This window comes from Populus alba, chromosome 7 (genome assembly GCF_005239225.2).
Source record: "Populus alba chromosome 7, ASM523922v2, whole genome shotgun sequence".
Taxonomy (NCBI): domain Eukaryota; kingdom Viridiplantae; phylum Streptophyta; class Magnoliopsida; order Malpighiales; family Salicaceae; genus Populus; species Populus alba.
In genome coordinates this window covers 11,118,887-11,138,476 of record NC_133290.1, presented here as the reverse complement: position 1 = coordinate 11,138,476, position 19,590 = coordinate 11,118,887, and the positions used below count along the sequence as shown (strand labels likewise).

Genomic DNA, 19,590 nt, shown 5'->3' with positions numbered 1-19,590 from the left:
AATTTAATTTGTTCTATCCAGTTTTTTAATTTTTTTTATTTAATCTCTATGGTTTAAAATATTTATACTTCAATTTTAAACTTTATTTTTTATTATTATTTTCAGTCTCTAAATGTTAAAAAAAGAAAAAAAAAAGTCATTAGAAAGGGAAAAGAAAAGTAAAGTTTTCAAACAATCACATTACACTGATAAAAAAAAAAAACCAATTTTGATGTTGATTGGTTCATCTTCAGGAGAGGTATTCAATGAAGTTGTTTTGAATCTATAATCATGCCAAAAAATAGATCGAGAATCTAAAAGATTTTTTTATTCAATTTTATTTTATTTTTAAAACTAATTAAGGGTATTTTGGAGTTGTAAATGTGGTTATTGAGGTTTGAAGTTTTGATGTTCCCAAGTTTTTATCATAGTGGAATCTTGTACATATTAGATGAAAGAAAAAGAGTTGTAGCCATTTCATATAATAATAAACAAGAGTTTATATATATTTGATAGTTCAAAATGAAAAAAAAAAAAATCTACATCACCACTCATAAAAGACATTGTCTCTATTGATTATATTTATAATAAAAACAGTAATTGTATCCAAATACTCTCAGTACTTCACCACATTATTTCTAACCTAAATAGCCTATTATTACAACCTTTCAGCTTGATGAATTACTCGTTTAATTTGCTCTATTATTGGTATTATCTTGTCATGAAATAATATATTATCGGTGATCAGGACATCATTATTAGAAGTTAAGGCCTTGTTACTTCTATTAAGCACTTATAGTTCCTTTTCTAACTGATTTACTTTAGTCATTGCCCTTTACAACTCTTCCCTCTCAATGTCAAGCTTGACTATTTTGAAGTTAATTTGAACATTAAAACTTTTAATATAGTCTTAACACCTTTAACAATCATGTTTGCTCCCTTTTTATCTTGAAGTATAAGCCCTTCAACTGCTTAGCTCTTCCTTTTGAATCTCTAGTTCAAATTGCACCACCACAAACTGCTATTTTGAAGATTCAACCCTTTTTTTATAGTCTTTAGTATCATATTTGGTAGCTTTTCTAGCACTAATCTCTTCCTCAACCCCTATGTATTGCGATCAAACTCTTTTTTCTTCCTCTATATTAATCCAATCCAACCAATTTTTCTCATTTTCAGTGTTTAACTTCTTCCTTATGTTCTCTCTTTCCTTTTTCAAAGAGGCTATGATTTTCTTGTTAGTATTTATCTTCCTCATTTTATCTTTCTCTTCCAGTAGTTTTTTCAAAAGTTATTGTTGCCTTTGGTTGTTGTAGAGGTTGATTCTAGATTTTTCCAACTGTTCTTTCAGCTCGTCTTCATTACTAACCATTTTTCTCTTTAGCCCTTCCTCAATTATCTGCGAAAGCCCCACTTCAGATTCAAAGGTTTGGGATTCATGGCTTCAACAATCATAGAAAGTCTTTCATTCCTCCAAATAGCATAATTTTGGTTAAATATGAATTCAGTCATATTCCTTTTTTTTTTTAACCATAAGAAACCTTTTTTTAATCTAGTCTAATAAGGCCCGATTCTTCAAGAGACAATTGATTTCTAAATAAAACAATAAAATTAGCTAACTCTAGAGTCCTAAGAACATATTGTATTCTCCTAAGGTGTTTGGTCACCAATGCATGTGCATAATAAATATAGCTAGTTACCTAGATCAAGGAGACCTATATTTTGCTACCACAACTTATTATTCATGTTGTATTATTCATTCATGGTGTTTTTTATTTGAAGTTGCTTTGTGGCAGTGCAACATATTTCGCTACTTGTGCTCTCTCATCCAAGTCCTTCCAAGATTCATCTATAATAATCTTCAATAGTCTTTAGATCAAACCATAAGCAAATATTGAAAATATCTTTGGGGGTTTTAATGTGGCTAACAATCCATAAATATAACATTGGAATACAACTTCTTATGACTTCTTTTTTGCACATCCCATAATGATTAAGTGATAGCATGATTTTTTTCAAAATTGCAACAGAATGGTTGATTTTAGTATGTTTATATTCTACTAATGCATTTACAGCTCCTAGACTAGTGACTCTAATGTCGGATTAAAACAAAATTAGCTTAAATATGGCAAACGCTACTACTATCTTGCATCTTTTATTTCTTAGTTTTCCTATTTTTATGTTTTTCTTCATTTTGACTTCAATATTTTTCCATCTAAACCCTTCATTAGATATTCTACACTAGTTAACCTTACCTAAACACAATAATCTAGTTACTTTAGAAGCAATATTCTTAAATCTCTATCTGCAATAAACTTTACAACTATCTTTTGAAAAATCTAGAATCCTACTATATTCTTCAAATGTATGTGTCATATCAATGTTTTCAAAGGTAAAACACCTATATTTAGGATCCCAAAAATAAAATAATGATTTTATGGTTAGGTTTGCTTTAAATGCAATATAAATATTTAGTATAATTTACCTATAAGCAGGTTCTAGTCATTAAGTGAAATATGAGTAAGTTTTCTACCTTATCTAAAAGTCTTAAATCTATCCAATGGCGGTTCCTATAAGAATAGTATAGGGGTATTGCTATAAATAGTTAAGGCACACATGTAAACCATTACCAAGCAAGCATTCATATATGAGTTAGTTGTTTTATGAGCTTGAACCTTGACCGATGGTCATAAGACAAACCGTTAATTCCCTATCTAAGTTGGAAAATTATGTGTGCTATAACAAATTAAAGCATGTTATACATGAAGGTATTAATCTATATCCAATATACAATGCATGAACAATATATGTAAAATACATATTGAAAATAAATACACTAGCCAATCAAATTAATATACAACAAATAGACAAGCATAAAAGCTTAGTCCATAAAAAACTACACAATGGAGTTGTCATTATGTTGTACGTGTATAACATCATGACAATTATCCTTCTAGATCAAATTTTGGTGGCGTGGGAAGAACAAGAAATTCTTGTCCTTTTTATAGTTTAAAAGGTTTGGAGTCGCCACCTAGTATTTTCATCATTAGAAACCTTAATTGGTCTTTAGAGTCTAGATAAGAGAACTAGTGGTGTATAAGGAAACAATATCACCTCTAATACACCATACTTAAGGCATCATTGTGTTGTTATAACATTGGTTTGTCTATTGATCAAAGTAGATCCACCTCAATAAGATAAACCATGATTTTATAGATCAAACATGACCATTCTAAAACCAAAACATAGTTTTGTATTTATTTCTTTTAAAATATCACGAATACATCTTACGAATAAGTTTGTAATCCTTGATGTTAAAAATAAACAAGGTGGTGTTTTTATATTTTTTGAAAATTAAGCCAAGTCACCATGGGCTTAATAAACAAGTTACTAAGTCCATGATGCATGCAAAATATAGAAAATATTCTTTTGAATATTTTTGGTATTTTTTTAATTAAAATGTTAAATCATACAATGCATTTTGTTTTTTGTTTTTGTTTTTTCCTTGTATTTTTTTTTTAGATAAAAATGCTACATATGGATTTTTTTGGAGTAACTTGGCCATATGAAATTTTAAAACATAAATGTATATATTAATTTTTTAAAAAGATATATTTTTTTATAAAAAAAAAGTTTATTTAATACTAGAAAAATGTCTTACATAGATATTCACAATAAAAAATATTAAATACAAAGGAGGTAAAATGGTATAAAATACCTAAAATTAATTACAAAATGGTTCCTAAAAAAATATGAAGATTGATTAAAATTAAAAGAAGGGCATGTTTGGAAAAAAAAACATTAAAAAATAAAAATACAAGGTTGAAAAAAATGGTAGGGTATGTTTGTCAAATACATCCTCAGCTAAAAATCACTAACTTAAAAAATATCCTAAGGGTGTTTTTCGTAAACACGCTTTAATGACCCAAAAATATGTTTTTCCCTTGACAAATTTTTTATTGCCAAACATAGTCTTATGTCTTAAAAGGTTCAACCCAGTCACATTGATTAGGCTTCCCAGCCTGGCCCATAAATCGAAGGCCCAAATTAATCATATGGACTAGGCTTTTCAGTCTAGCCCAAGCTCATAAACAGAACCCATAATCAAAACAAAAATAGAAATGACCAAACAAGAAATATTGGTTGAATATCCTTATGAACACAAAGAACACAACATGAACCCAGAAATTCAATCAAAGCTAAAGACTAGATTGTATCAAATCATGAGCATAGAGAGATAAAATATGGATAAGTGAAGCCAAAAGACTTATTCAATGAAAATATATGCCATAGATTTCAAGAGTTGAATCTCAACAGCCTTAAGCCTAACCCAAATATTCAAATTCATTAAGGATCAGTTGATCCAAACCAAACCTCAAATGGATAAAATATAAGCAGAGAATAATCATGTATAAGTTTAAGCTTCAATAAAAACACATAAGACAAGCCAAAACTTTATATTGCAAGAAAATCAAATTGACAACTAATAAACACCAACCTAGAAGCCCAGAAAAACCCAGAACATGCTCTAAATCCATAAATTGACTAAAATCCCAAAATAACAGCTTAAACATAACAACTTAGTTCAAACATATTCTTAATGACTTGTTTAAACCATAAAAAACTCAAGAAAACAAACAAAAAAGCAATGTAATAGTTAAATCAAACAAACCTTAGATCCTCAAAAATTTATTTCTAAACACTGTTACTATATTTTGACAACACTTGTTTTCAACTATTATTATCATGAACATAGCTTATTTAAACCTTAAGTCTCATAAAAAATAGCCAATGATCATATTTTTGGTAAATCACTTGCCAACAAATGAAATCAAAACAAATCTAGTGATTGACTTAAACATCAAAGCATATTTAGCTGTGATTTAAATCATCTTTACATTAACAATTCTAAAACATCAAACTATGCTTTCAATACCATTTTGAACATACATTTCAAAACAATGCATATTACTTAAAAACATGATTTGATACATTAAAAAACTTATATTGTCCTTAAACTAATAACTAACCACAATAAATGAATAATAAACATTCTATTAAGAATTTAAAAGACGTTAATAAGGAGTGTGCTCATTGAGCTATACCCTCTCATTAAAGGTAAGTAATATACATTAAGTCATAATGTTGCTTTCTTTTCTAGATTGTGTTTGCTTCTTCTTCTTGTTTCCAACTCCTTTTCAACCTTTTATTCTTTTGCTCATTTTCCTTTCTTTTTTCTCTCATTTTCTCACTTTTGCTAACTATTTTTTCTAGAATTTCTCTCTTGTTATCCTTTGGAATCTCTCTCTCCATCCCTTTTTCTTCTTTAGAAAAACATAAACTAAAAGAGGTTGAAACAAAATCAGGAAGTTACAAAACCATTCACCATTTTCATGGTTTTTTTTTTCCAAAGGTAGGTTGTTATGGAAGATTCCCCCCTCTCTTCCCCTACAAGTTATGGTGCCTGGTTTCCTTTTGTTCTCTATAAAATAAACCCTATCAAGAAAAAGCAACCTCAAAATTGGTTGTTTTATGGGTGACTTTATTTTTCAGTTAAGGCTAACTAGGTAGGATACTTTGACAAATTAATCTTGGAGATTGGGATATAAACATGTCATTAACATACCTGAAACATGTAGATGAGATTTATATCTATTACTGAGAATAAACCACGCTTGATTTAGAGGTCTAGAATTGTATATCCATTGATTGGAAGATTGTCCCTCAATCAATTTGAATATGTTAAGGCAGAGGAAACTGACTGGGGACAAGATATTATCAAGTTCATCAAGATATACAGGATATAAACGCTTAATGAAGATGACTAATCCTTGTAGAGAAAGTGTTTCTCATATATCATCATTTTGCACTTGAAATGGCAATAAATCCTTAGCTAGAGTATGTTTTATAATAACATATCTAATAATATAAGATACCTTTAATTTATGGTAAATATTCATCTTAAGTGCAGGCTTATCACATAAATAAAATGATTGATTGATGAGTTTAACTACTAAAATTGAGAAGACAAAGAGAGGGCTAAGCTTAGAAAAAAGATGTTGGTTCAGTCCAAACTGGAACACTACTTAGTTATTGGATCATAACTAGAGCTATAGAATTTGGATTTAGGTCTGCTATATATGGATGGAAAGCTAAGACACATGTCTAAAACTTTCATGAGGAGTCCAAGATTCAAAAAGGTCGTTTTCAAGTTCAAATTGTAGCAACAACAGAGAAGTCTAAATATGTCATGTAGCTCAGACACTGCTCAGCCCATATCTCGAGTTATAGAAGTCCTAATGCACTGATTTTTTTTGTGTTAGAAAGCTGAGACAATTTCCTAGAACTTTCATAAAAAAAAATGTGTTCAAATTCTGATGTTAGCAATGGTGTTTTGTTCAGACAATAAGATAAATATTGTCACCAAGTCAAAATATAGCCACCCACTTAACAATTAGTCATTAAATCAATAGTTTCAAATTTTAGCATATAAAAAAAGGTATTTTCCATGCATTTAAGCATCTTGGTTGTTAAAATCAAGATCTTGCTCTTGCTCTTTTTATTTATATTTTTGTAATGTTTAAGTTTTATTTCATGTTATATTTTCCTTTACTATACTTATGTTCTTGTGTTGTTTATTTATATTTATCTTCTTCATTATGTTTAGCTAAGTTTATTATGTCAAGGTAAAAAGGTTTCACTAAATATATATATAAACTCAACATGGATTTCAATGTTCATATCCAAGAAAGTTTGTTATTAATATGTCTTATCTTTTTATCTTACTAATTCTTAATACCTTGCTTGTTAAATGGTTAGTCTAAATTTGTGTTGTATAAAACTTGATACAGTAAATGCTTGGCACTTTCATAGCCCACCGTATGGTATAACCTACACATGTGCTATGAAAGAAACTTGATTTGTTGTTAACATAAGTTAGCATCATGAATTCCTAACAATATTTAAAAGTTTGGTGTTACTTAAATAAGATAATTAATATGATCATGTTAACAATTTATAATGAACTATTAAGGATAAATCATCCGATTGGAACCTTCTTTGTGTATGGTTTCCAGTTAATTAATAAAAAAAATTTATACTATACTTATTTATAATACCATTAGTGGATCCTCTAACCTTGATAATTGTTTTATCATTGTTTAATCCTTACATTAATATCCCATAAAATTCTCATAAACTCTTTGTTTTATTAAATATATATTATTTTTAATTTATATAGTTCGCCTCCCTGTGTTTCGACCTCGGTCTTGCTGGATTATTTATTACTTCGACACTCTTGCACTTAGGATCAAACATCAATTTTTTGGTCATGTCACTCATCAATCAACCTTCTCGGTAGAAAAAGAAAAAGAAGAAGAGCAGTGCTTGAATGAAGCATTACTCATTCTTTTTATTAAAACCCAAATGACACGTCGCCTATCCTAAACCCTAAAAATTAGGGTTTTGAGAATTTCCATTCTAGTCCATGTACTTTGATTTCTTACGTATGAATTCTCTATTAACCTGAAAACTTTTTAATTCATACAATCGCATCCTTAAAAATGTTGATTGGAATCCTCTAAGTCGCGTGCCTTTTATAAATGGGTCTTTGGTTTTTATATTGTGCAACTTGGCCCTCACTTATCCATTAAATTTTAATTTATCTTAATTTGACCCTTGATTCCGTCAATTCTAGTCCCTAAATGTAAGCATGTTTTATACCATGGTCTTTGGTTTTTAATTTTTTTAATTGAATCCCTAAATGGCCTTCAAACTTTTTTTCTTCACAATTAAGCCCCTAAATTGATTGATTAACTTATTAAAATTCAAAATTGGTCCCCAAAACTTGTAACTTAACTAAAATTAGGCCTTCAAACTTAGTTTTTTTTCTCAATTAAGTCAATTAAATCCATTAAAAGTTTAATTAAGTCTTAGGTTACATTACTTTTTTTATTTCAATTTAAATTAGTACCCTCTCTTTATGATTTTTTTTAAATTGTATTGTTCTTTTTTTTAAGTAATAGTTATTTTAAAATTTATTTTGTATTTTTATAATATTTAAAATATATTATTGTAATTTATATTTTTTTTTATTAACAAAAACTAAAACAATTAGGAGGCAACCACCATTCATATGAACAATGAACCTCTTGCCTATTTTTTTTTAATTTTCAAACTTTGTTTTTTTTTTTTTTTTTAATTTCATCTTTTTACAGTCTAATTAACTAGGAAACAACTATTGTTCAGATGAATAGTGAACCTTTTGCCTAGTTTTGTTTTTCTAATTTTCAAACTTTGTTTTTTCCTATTACCCAATTGTTTTTCTTTAATTTTCAAACATAATTTTTTTTATTTCTTTCAATTGCATCCTCTTATAGTCTAATTATAGGAAATTAGGTTTTAAATTTTAATAAAAATATAAAATTAAATGATAAAGAATTGAAATGTAAAACACAGAGAAAATACATGGCTCACCTCAAATTCATGACAATTTTTATTTTGGTTCAAAAATTCATTTGTTTGTTTTTTAGTCATTGAGTTAAAAAGAAGAGAGAAATTTACTGGAAAAATGTGAAATAGAGAGATAAGGATTGGTTATTGTGATTCCAGTCCATTTGATGAGGGGAGTTTGATGGTAACAGGTGTTTTTTGTAAACATGAATGAAAAAGGAGATTGATTTTCATTTTGGTTTTCTGGGTTCAACTAATTTTGGTTTTCTTGGGTGATTATGGGGCATTTGTTTTTAGCTTAGTAGGTGGTTTCTAAAGGCTTTTATAGTGTTTAATAGATCTTTTTGTTTTGTGAAAATGTATTGAAAAATGCTTTTTTAACCCAAAAAATCCCACCTTGTAATTTTTCAACTAGTATAGTGGTGGCTGAATTTTGAGCTGGACAGTAGTTGGCGACGCATTGTCTATTTATATTTTTTTTCAAAAACTTTAAGGTGGACAACATGTTGTGTGCCTCTTAAAAAGGAAAAATAAATAAATATAGCCTAGGAGCACGGGCCTAACACAAGCCCAAACACCTCAACTTTTCTTAAGGCTCTAACACGTAGACTCACTTAGGCTTACACACTTGGCCTGGCATGTTTTTTTTTTAATAAAAACTTCAACATTAGGTTTATGATGAGGTTTTTTTAATTTTATTTTTTAATATTAAATTGATTTTGAATTGGTTTTTTATTTTTATCATATAATTAAAAAAAAATTATTGAATCTATTGAAATCCAAAACCCAACTTACAAGTTTAACATGTTAGCTATAATCAATCTAATGTGTCATCATCTCTAGTATTTAATTAATATTAACAACTCTTTCACATTTGATAATTCATTTATTTTTAAAATTTATATTATTGAAATTAAATAGCATCTTCACATTTTCTAATTAAAAAAACTTTATATAATAAAACACATTTGTAATATTGATATATTCTTTTACTATGTTAAAAACTAATCTAAAATTATATCCGCGATGCAAATCACTAGAAATTTAAATCCAGTGTGTTAGAAATTTAAAAACAAATTGTTTTATGTCTTAACTTATTAGGTAATCAATAAATAAAAATAAGCACTCAATCGCTAGACAAACCACTAGAATAAATCACTAGCTACAATTGGATATTCTTATGAAAGCACTTTAATATAATTTTTTATAATTATTTTATACCAACACCATGTTGCAGCCGGAATGGTGTTATTTTAAATAGCTAAATTAATAAAATAACATTTTAAATAGTATAAATATAGTTTTTTTTATTATGTATATTTCAATATAAAAAAAACATTTGAAAATAGAAAGAAATAAATGCTTTATCTTTTTTTAATAAGTTTGTTGTCTTTTTTTTTTTTTTACATGACTACATTTAATTAATTAATTTTTTTTTTTTAGCTTTACCTTGTTGGTTTTGATTTTTAAAAAAAGATATGAAATAAACAGTAATTTGTTTTAAATAAAAAAAACAACATTTGAAGATTTCATTTAACACACCCTTGGAGTAGCTCTTAGCGCAGGCTATACAAGACTTGAGGTCATTAGTTCGATTTCCTCTGGGAGCAAGCACATCTACTGCATTGTGACAGGCAATATCACAATTTTATTTTAAAAAAAATAAAATAAAAGGGTCGGACGCAGGCAACATGTCGTTTGGCCCCTTAATACAAACAAAAAAATAATAAAAAGGAAAGAAAGAGAGAGTAGAGCCAGGTGCATAACTTCAAAGATTGAAAACACCAAGAAACTTTAAACCAAGGAAAATTTCCCCGGATAGAAGAAGAAAGGAGAATGTGCGGACAAAATAAAGCATTGCTTTCCGATCGGTCATCATACGAGCTTTTGCTATCGATTAACTACATTAATGTTACAAGAATAAAAGAGCACAAAGCATTCAGTACATTCATACTTTCTGCCCTGCAGTTTGCCTTGTAAGATCCATAAACGTACCCCAGAAGGATTCATATGCACAGATTTTTAATATATATTCCTAAGGCGACAACATTGGGTTAACTTGAAGATTAGAGACAAGAATGCAAAAGGGGGCATAGCAAAAACAAAAAATAAAAGTAAATCATGGATTTTCTTATCTATCGAAAAGGTATGATCATCTCGGACCAGACAATTCTACAGCATGAAGGTTGTCAGTGGAATCGAGGAGCCATTCGGAGTTTCGAGATGGGGCCAAATCAATATCCTGGTGGACAACCTCTACCTTCTGCCATTCCTCCCATCTCTCTGCCAATCCATCACCTTCAAGCATCCTCACCACCTCTGACATCTTAGGCCGCTCCATAGGGGAGCTTTGGGTGCAGAGCAATGCTACTTGTATTAGTTGTTCCACCTCTGAATCGACATAATTGTTCTGCAGGTCTGGATCCACCAGCATTTCCAACTTCTTCTCTTTTAGAAGTGCTTTAACCTGCAAAACTTGCAGAAGTTTTGATCAGTGAACGAGCATTCGAGGCATAGATAAGTCCAGGAGAAAGTATGAGAATTATCAAAGAGGTGCACCAACAATCCAGCAACAAGCAGGAAGTTTGCATCTGTTAAAAGATATGCACCCACACATGCTGTGACTCCGCAGCCAAAGTAATTATTAAAGGCATGAATTTTTCACCAATTTATACGAGTAATGAAACTCAAATAATTTATAATCGAGATGAGCTATAGTCAAAGCCCATTTGGATGTCATATGAGAATTAAGTTCATACTGTTCTCTTGAACAAATCCCTCGGTGATAGGTATGGATGAGTCAGTTCAAGAGCTAGCCATCATTGGAGAGGAAATAAGAGAAAATGCAGAAATAAGAGAAAATGCAGAAATAAGAGGCATTCTAGGATGACAGTTTCCAAAACTAATAGCAAATCACCATATGAATGATGATGATAGCACCAACTACCTTTGAATCAGCTATCTAAGGTAATAAGTTTACGCCCTAGATGCTATTTAAAGACTAATTCCATGAGATAACCAAATAAACTTTCCATAGTAGAGTTCAGGCAGAATGCCCAGTCTACAGGATATAAGGTTTCTCTTATATCATATGGTGAAATATAAGGCTTCTCTTAAGGCAAGATAGTGAGTTCAAGCAGAATGCCCAGTCTACACATATGACATGGAGAAGAGTCTCCAAACTTTCCCTCAAGCCTTACAGGAATTTGAATGATCAAAGCACCCCAAGGACAAAAAAAAAGAAGAAGAAATTAAGCTAAGAGATAACAGGTGGTAAGAAACCAAATCCTGTTTCTTATCAACTCAATAAATTTCAGAACACTAAAATTTTTGGGGATATAATCACCAGAGTAACTAGGACACAATGAAAACATTTGAGTTGCAAAACTGGGCATGGTTTTCTGAAAAAGGAGAAGGGAATAAGCAGAGACAGCACAGCAATGTGAAACAATGATCCAACTGACCGAAGCCATGAGCATTATTTAATGCATCCGTGCACAAAACAAGATATATATATATCCAAAGCTAACATTGTCAAACCAAGATTAGAACATCATTAATCACTACAAAATAAACTCCTGCAGTTTGAACACTTGTACAAGAAGCATCTGATAAATAACAAGCGGGAAGGCGTGAATTCATTACCCAATCGAGTAGCATAACATCATCATCATTGGCAAGCCTTGCAAGATCAAATGCCCGCTGTCCAGTGATAAGCTCTAAGAGCATGATTCCATAACCAAAAACATCAGTCTTCTCGGATGACTTTCCCGTGGAAAGATATTCAGGGGCTATATGCCCAATGGTTCCACGTACAGCAGTTGTGACATGGGTATCTTTGTAGTCCATGAGTTTAGCCAACCCAAAGTCACCAACAACTGCCTCAAACTCCTCATCCAATAATATATTTGCAGCTTTCACATCACGATGAATGATCTTCGGGTCGCAGTGATCATGCAAATAAGAAAGACCCCTTGCAGACCCCAATGCAATTCTCTTCCTACTCGACCAATCAAGAGGGGCTTCTGATGTTGGACGTTCTACAAGAATACATAAAAAAGGATCATGAGTACCAATTTCACATAGTAAAGGTGTTTTAAGTTAAAATCCCCTTTGATATAAATGAATTAGAGTGGTAATAGAGATATGACAGCAGCAGAAGCTGGAATGAGCATTAAAGCTTAGCTTTAGTGTAAAAATCACATAAACGAGTAAACCAAAGCAGTTGGATGAGGTCTATAGCATAATGATAGCAGAGATAACCTAAATGAATGAGAAACAACCAACAAGTAGTACCTCTTAGACAGGATGCAACACTTCCATTAGCCATGTATGGATAAACAAGCAGCCGTTCTGTAGGTGTCATGCAAAACCCACGCAACCGCAGGAGATTTCGATGCACAGCCATGCTGATCATTTCTACTTCTGTTTGAAACTGCAACTCCCCTCCTGGCGTCCGCTCCTCTTTAAGTCTTTTTACTGCCACCAATGTTCCATCAGCCAGGCGTCCCTTGTACACCTTACCAAATCCACCTCGGCCAAGAATGTTCTTGTTGCTAAAACTATCTGTTGCAACCAGTAGTTCTCGCAAAGAAAACCTTTTGAGCTGTCCCAAGTGGACTTCTGGATCTTCTTCAGCTGGAGAAAGAACAGAGTTAGAAGAACATCTCAGATCCAAACATTAAAACTAGTCTATTTTGAAGGTGAGGCACAAACCAGGTACATCAAAGAAAAGCTCTGGTGGTCTCCTTCGCCTCCAATACGCGAACCAAATAGCTGGCGCTGCAAACAGTAAGGCAGCACCAGCAGCCACTCCTCCAGCAATTGCTCCAGTGGGGTTGCCTTCTCCTGAAATTATAATGTAGTTCAGTCTCCTAAAGCAAATTTGTCAGAACAAAACACACTTCAACACATTGATTTCAACATAAACACCATTACAACAATAATTTCCACTTCCCAATAATAGGAATAGTCTTAAAAGAAACACTTATTTTTTAGAATTGGTAATTACAACAAGGCTATTAGTGCAACAAGTGGCAGCTACAACATAAAATAAAGCAAAAATCTTGAAATGCATGAGCAGTTATAGAAATGATGGTAGTGGATTAAAAGTAAATCAAACGCCAACTATTCCCACGGTAAGACACAATACGAAGATGATCAAGCTGAAAATAAGAAAAATATAATAATATGATATAATTGTATATTCACTGTGAGTGAAAGTGATTACCAGGATAAGAATCAGTTGAAGGTGGAACAAAAGGAGGTGGTGGGGCAAATGGTGGAGATCCAGGGCAAGGCTTCCCCGTAACTGGGCCACATAGGTCCAAGTTATTTGCAAAGCTGTTTAAGGCAATTACTAATTAGCTAATGGTTCAATATTAAACATCCAGAATTCCAGATATAGGACATTTCAATTGTAATCTAGAAAACCTGATGGGAGTAAATAATGAAAATGAGCCATTATCTGGTACAGGTCCTGAGAGACGATTATTTGACAAGTCCCTGCAACCAAATTTGCAAAATGTTGGTATCACATCATTATAACCAACACAGTACTGATGGCTGAAAAAGAAGAGAGTTCAAGATGGGTGCTTACAAGACTTGAAGGGCAGTGATATTTATCAAGGACAAGGGTATTGAACCTGACAAGCTATTGTTGTTGAGTCGGCTATCCTTACAGAGACGTGCAAAACAAAAATGTTAAGTTTCATTTCCACCACTTTAGTATATACTCATTATTAAAATCCTGCTGGAACCAACACATGTGCAAACACGCACAACAGAAGTTAGAATTTAATAAAATTAGGAAAGAAAGTGGAATGGCTCAGCCCTGAAGTTCTAATCTACTCAAGCAGAAAACAGAATCATGAAATCACCTGAAGGACAATTTAAAAACTACACCAATCACGATGGAGACCTTTGCTGATTACTCATATGCTAACTTGCAGCAAATGACACATACCAAGTTCCCTAGTTAAAAATTAATAAATGGACTATTTCACTGCTTTCCTTAAACATAATAAACCTTCAAGTTAACTTTCATAATTACAAGTGAGGGTACTCCAATATCAAGGACGGTTCACTTCAATCTGCAGAACAGTCTCACATGCATGGCAACATTATACTACTTGAGTTAACACTGCCACGTGCCCCCTTTTACTATTGGCAAGCACAATCAAACAGGAAAAAAAAAAAGGAAAAAAAAAAAGAAATAATTGAAGTTCATGTGTACTATTGCAAATGTGTAAGACAATACATGGCATCCTAATTATGATGCTTGATATTCATAAACAAAATTAATCTTTGTCCTAACCAATCCTTTCTAATAAACAACCAAACTATATATATAAAAAAAAAACTAGTAATGAATTCCTTTGTGTTAAGCAATAATGGCCACTTCCTTTCACTATTGCTCATGGATGAAATACTTCATCATAACATAATTATGATGCTAGACATTTGTCAACAGATTAAGCTTTGTGGCTCAAAAAAAAGAAAAAAGCTTTGTACTAAGCACTCTTTTCCAAAAAACAAAGTATATGAAGTTCTAAAAAGTAGCAATGAATTCAGTAGAGAGATAATTAAATAAGACAAGGCAAGGCCAAGGATGCTGATTCATACAGGAAGCGTAGTTTTGTCAGTTTGCCCAATGTGTTTGGAATAGGACCACTGAAACTGTTCAGGTATAGATCCAAGCTAACCAAGTTTGTCAGATTCCCAAGATCACTAGGAATTGGTCCACTTATGTTGTTACCATAGAGTTCCCTGACAAAAAAAAACGGATCACAAATCAATAAAACTTAAAAGAAAACATATGATGTTAAAGCAATACAAACTAATAAGATGGTTCAAGAAAAGAATATCATTCAGCACATATTAGACACACTCTCTCTCTCTCTCTCTCTCTTATATATAGGATATTATAATAATTATGCTAAGTTCCTTCATTAAACCAAATAATCCAAAAAGAAGTCAAGATTCTCAAGAATCCTATGTGGTTTGTATTTTGCTATGAGTAAAAAGAATGTACTTCATACTCATCAAAACACACCCTATCCAGCTGTTGTTTGAACTTATATCTTCTTCAATGTTGTTATTAATAATGATCATTCAAAATTTGCCATAATTCAAAATTTTAAATCTAATTGTTGTACATAGTGATGACCTCCAAATTTATGCAAAATACAGAATAGAACATTAAATACATGGAGATAATCATGCTCTGGGTGGGCTAGCTAATTCCTTAAATTCACAGGATCCATTTCTCCTCTAAAATCAAAGCAACCTTAATTAACAACTAACTCAATAGTTAATTCAATTAGATTAAACAGGTAAGCTATGTGATAACTCAGTACCATGTTAAAACAATTAGCTAAAATAACTTTCTAAAAAAAAAAAGTATTTGCAAGTACAATATAAAAATTCCCCACTCAACAACTTTATATCAGGAAGATTAACTATGTTTCCTAAGACTTCATTTTCTCTATCTACCCATGTCCATTCCCCCCTCCCCTCCCCACTTTTAGAACAGGTACAAAAGTAGCCATTCATACTACGGCAACTGGCATATTAACAGGCATCACCGATTATGTATATCTACAGATAACAATATTCACATAGAAGAATCCATTTCAAGAAAGTAAGGATGATTAGAGAGGTAGCAAACATTGAACATAAAAATTGTCAATCAAGAATGCACAAAATAATGTAATTCAGAGTTAACAGAAGCATAGAGAGAAGAAGCAGTTAACCACAAGAAATAGACACAGCATTAGAATGCAGATAATAAACACTCTTAAGGATGACTTACAGGTACTGTAAATTCTTAAGCTGGCCAACCTGCGGGACCAATTGACCAGATAATGCTGCATTTCCAAGGTCACTGTGGGAGACAAGAAATGACACCTTTAGCATATCGAAGATCATAAAACAAGCAGAGTCTCTTTTAACAAAGTGATTCATTACACAAGGTTGCTTACACTCTAATAACACTATTGTCATTGTTGCATGTAACATGAAACCATGTACAGGGGTTAACAAGGGTAGGATCCCAGCTCTGCAGGACATTGTTAGGATCTTGTAGATTTATCCGTAGATTATGCAATGCATCACCTGCGTACAGATGCAAACAATTTTAATCACAAAATTGTGAGATGAAGATCAACCAAAGGAAGAAAAGCAACAATGAGATAAAGCACACTTCTAGAGCTTTGAGGCACAGTCACTCAACGTCACATCAGCACTAGATTTCACCATCTTTGATATCCTCTAACAAGAATTAAATTACCCATTACACCTGACTATGTTCTACAGAATTTGGGAAGATGTACTCTTTCAACCATCTAATGCCATGAGAAGAGGATCACTTTCACAGAAATAAATAACAAGTCAATTTCTTCAGTTGCCTAATCTAGATACCTCAATTAAATCTCCGTATGCTACAAGCCCATCTCCGACTGCATTAAAACTCCTCTTTCTTATCTAACTCAAAGCAAAAGAACCTCGCATAGCACTTTGAAGCAAACAAAAATTGAACCGAGGCAACAACTAACTGAAATTTTGGAACATTCAGCCCATTCAAAGAAAATGAGTTACCAAATCCTTCACTGTAAAGCTTCTCATGTAAGAACTTAACCTCAAAAGGGGGGAAGGTATTTTTTAATGACGGTAATTAACAGAGTCCCTTTGATCTGATATGAAAATGACATCTTAATTTAAAACACACACCATAACAAGTCCTAAAATCCAAACTTATTACACATAACCTGTCACAATCCAATAAAAAAAGTTTCTTAATCGCACATCCTGTCACTGAAACACCATGAAAATAACTCACAACTAATCCAATCAATCTCCATAAACAGAATAACAAAGCATTAATTACGCATTCACTTTTCAAAATAATTCTATATAGCCTGCAGTCAACAACCTAGCAACATAAAAAAGCAAACAACCACACTCAATAACTCCGCATATTTCCTAGGGCCACAACAATTAAATTTCAAAACAAGAGAAACCCACAATTAATATGAAAAAATAAACATGTAAGAACCTTCCATATTGGCAGAGATCCTTGAAAGAGGGAGTACGAATAGCACCAGGATCATCCACAGGGTAACCACGGAAACCCCAGTTTCTCTCTCCATTAAACTTGACAAAATGAACACTGACACAAACCCACATCACCAAAAAACCCAAATCTTAGTACCTCATTTTAAAAACACAAAAAGAAGTAAAATCTCACACTCATAATCCTCCACTCCCCACCCGAAAAAACCATTATTAACGAAGACTAATAGAAGGGTAGTTTTCAAAAGCAAGTCTAGTAGTCTTCATGTAAAAAAGGAGGTTTAGATTAAGCAGAGAGGATTTTTTGTTAATGAGATGAAAGAAGATTCTTGAAAATCTTCTTTTTAAATAAATGCTTCAACTTTAATGCACTTTTTGGCCAAAAAATAAACAAGGAATTGGATTAGTGTATCTTTTTGTTGTTGTTAAGCTTTTTATGCCTATGGAGAGAGAGGAGGGGGAGAGAAGGTGGCGTGCAGTGGTGCAGTGCCAACTTGGGTCCCAGTCAAAGCATGCAAATGGTAGGGAGGAAGTGCAAAAGGTGAAAATAAAAGTATCATTTGATCCTTTTTGTTCTTACAAAATAGTTAGTTGACCCCTTTATCTTTAAAGATCCAATATTGCATCCCTCTAAGATTACCACCCCATTCATTTTTTGCAGTTGGAAAGTGCTTTTAAAAAACTTTATATTTTTTATTTTAAATAAAAAAATTTTTATTATTTTTAGATTTTTTTGATGTATTGATATCAAAAATAAATTTTAAAAAATAAAAAAAATACTATTTCAATATATTTTTAAATAAAAAATATTTTAAAAAGAAATTGTTATCACAATATCAAATAGGTTGTATATTTATTTTGAAACTTATTCCTTTAATTAGCTTTGAATAACAATTTCATTGTTTTTTCCCCTCCAATAATCCTTGATATTTAGTAAATTAAGCAAAAAATACCTTAGGATTGGTAGTCTCGACATTCAAAAAAGAATTAACAGTCAATCTGGTGGACTAACATATAATGCTTTAAACAAAGAGTGATTAACTTGCAGAATCGTAAGAAACAGAGGACCAAGCTAGTAATTTACTCAAAGTGAACTCCGTTTTGAAAGTCAAAGGACAAGAAGCTGGGGTCCATGGTGCCAACTCGGATTTGGTCAAAGAAACTCTCATTACATTCTTGGTCCGAATACGCATGATTATCTACAGCATGATATTTATGATACCATGATAATTATAAAACCGTCTCAAGCACTATCTTTCGGTCAGAATTGAAATTAAACAGGAGGATAATTCAACAGAATGAATTTCATGTATAATCATGCGTTGAAGGTGAAGTTTAAAATGTGTTCATGAATAAAACTAATTATAATTGATGGTTCAATTATATATATAACTCTAAAATGAAACATTGAAATGTTTTGAAATCAAAATTTATCGTTACAATAAAAAAACAAAAAGTAACCGAAATAAAATTGACAATTTTTAAATTTAATTGATAATATAAGATTAGAGTTCAGGATAAATGAATAATGACAAATGTTATTGATGATCAACACCAAAAATAACTATAAAATGATTTGAATAAAATGATGAGTTTAGGGTCTAATAACTGAAAATATTTGTTTGTAAATACTTTTGACAAAGGTAATTATCTAATGTTTTTATTGGACTCACTACTTGCACTCTATATCTATTACCTATTAAGTGCTCTCTATTCATATTTTAATTTTATACTTGTTTTTTTTTAAAAAAAAAAAATACTCCTTATAAATTACTTCTATACTAAAAGATTTGAGAATTGTTATGGAGTTTCACTGTTCATATAAACAGTAAAACTTCTATTTTTTCTTCTTTTTCTTTTTTCAATTTAGCTCCTCTTAATTTTTTACATTTTCTTTTTTAAAAAAAAAAAATCATCCTTTTTTTATCTACATTTCATCCTCAAACTTTTTTTTTAACAAGCATTCAAGTTACTTTTGGATTGACTAAATAGACTAGATCAAGTAAAGATAATTTCACATGATTTAATTTTAAAACTAAACTAAAAAAGGGAGTCATATCAAAAGGTTTTTTCCTGTCAATCTCGTCATTG

General features: G+C 31.3%; 1 protein-coding gene across 1 annotated transcript; it reads right to left on the bottom strand.

The window, feature by feature from the left end:
• Positions 1-10,270: 10,270 nt before the first annotated feature.
• LOC118043508 (somatic embryogenesis receptor kinase 2) lies at positions 10,271-17,996 on the bottom strand. Its single transcript, XM_035051522.2, has 11 exons — positions 17,483-17,996; positions 16,410-16,542; positions 16,241-16,312; positions 15,052-15,195; positions 14,027-14,098; positions 13,861-13,932; positions 13,658-13,770; positions 13,144-13,275; positions 12,724-13,065; positions 12,073-12,467; positions 10,271-10,894 (listed from the first exon to the last, which is right to left on the bottom strand). Exons 1-11 carry the CDS (start codon positions 17,574-17,576, stop codon positions 10,580-10,582), a joined length of 1,884 nt encoding a protein of 627 aa, XP_034907413.1. The 5' UTR covers positions 17,577-17,996; the 3' UTR covers positions 10,271-10,579.
• Between the last annotated feature and the right edge of the window lie 1,594 nt (positions 17,997-19,590).

Bases quoted from the DNA above. Each gene is read 5' to 3' on its own strand.
- LOC118043508 (XM_035051522.2), bottom strand. From the start codon at position 17,576: ATGGAGAGAGAAACTGGGGTTTCCGTGGTTACCCTGTGGATGATCCTG. The intron at 14,099-15,051 runs GTATGAATCAGC...CTGTAAGGATAG, and splicing joins CTGACAAAACTACGCTTCCT to CCGACTCAACAACAATAGCT. The intron at 12,468-12,723 runs GTACTACTTGTT...GTATTCTTGTAG, and splicing joins TGTTGCATCCTGTCTAAGAG to AACGTCCAACATCAGAAGCC.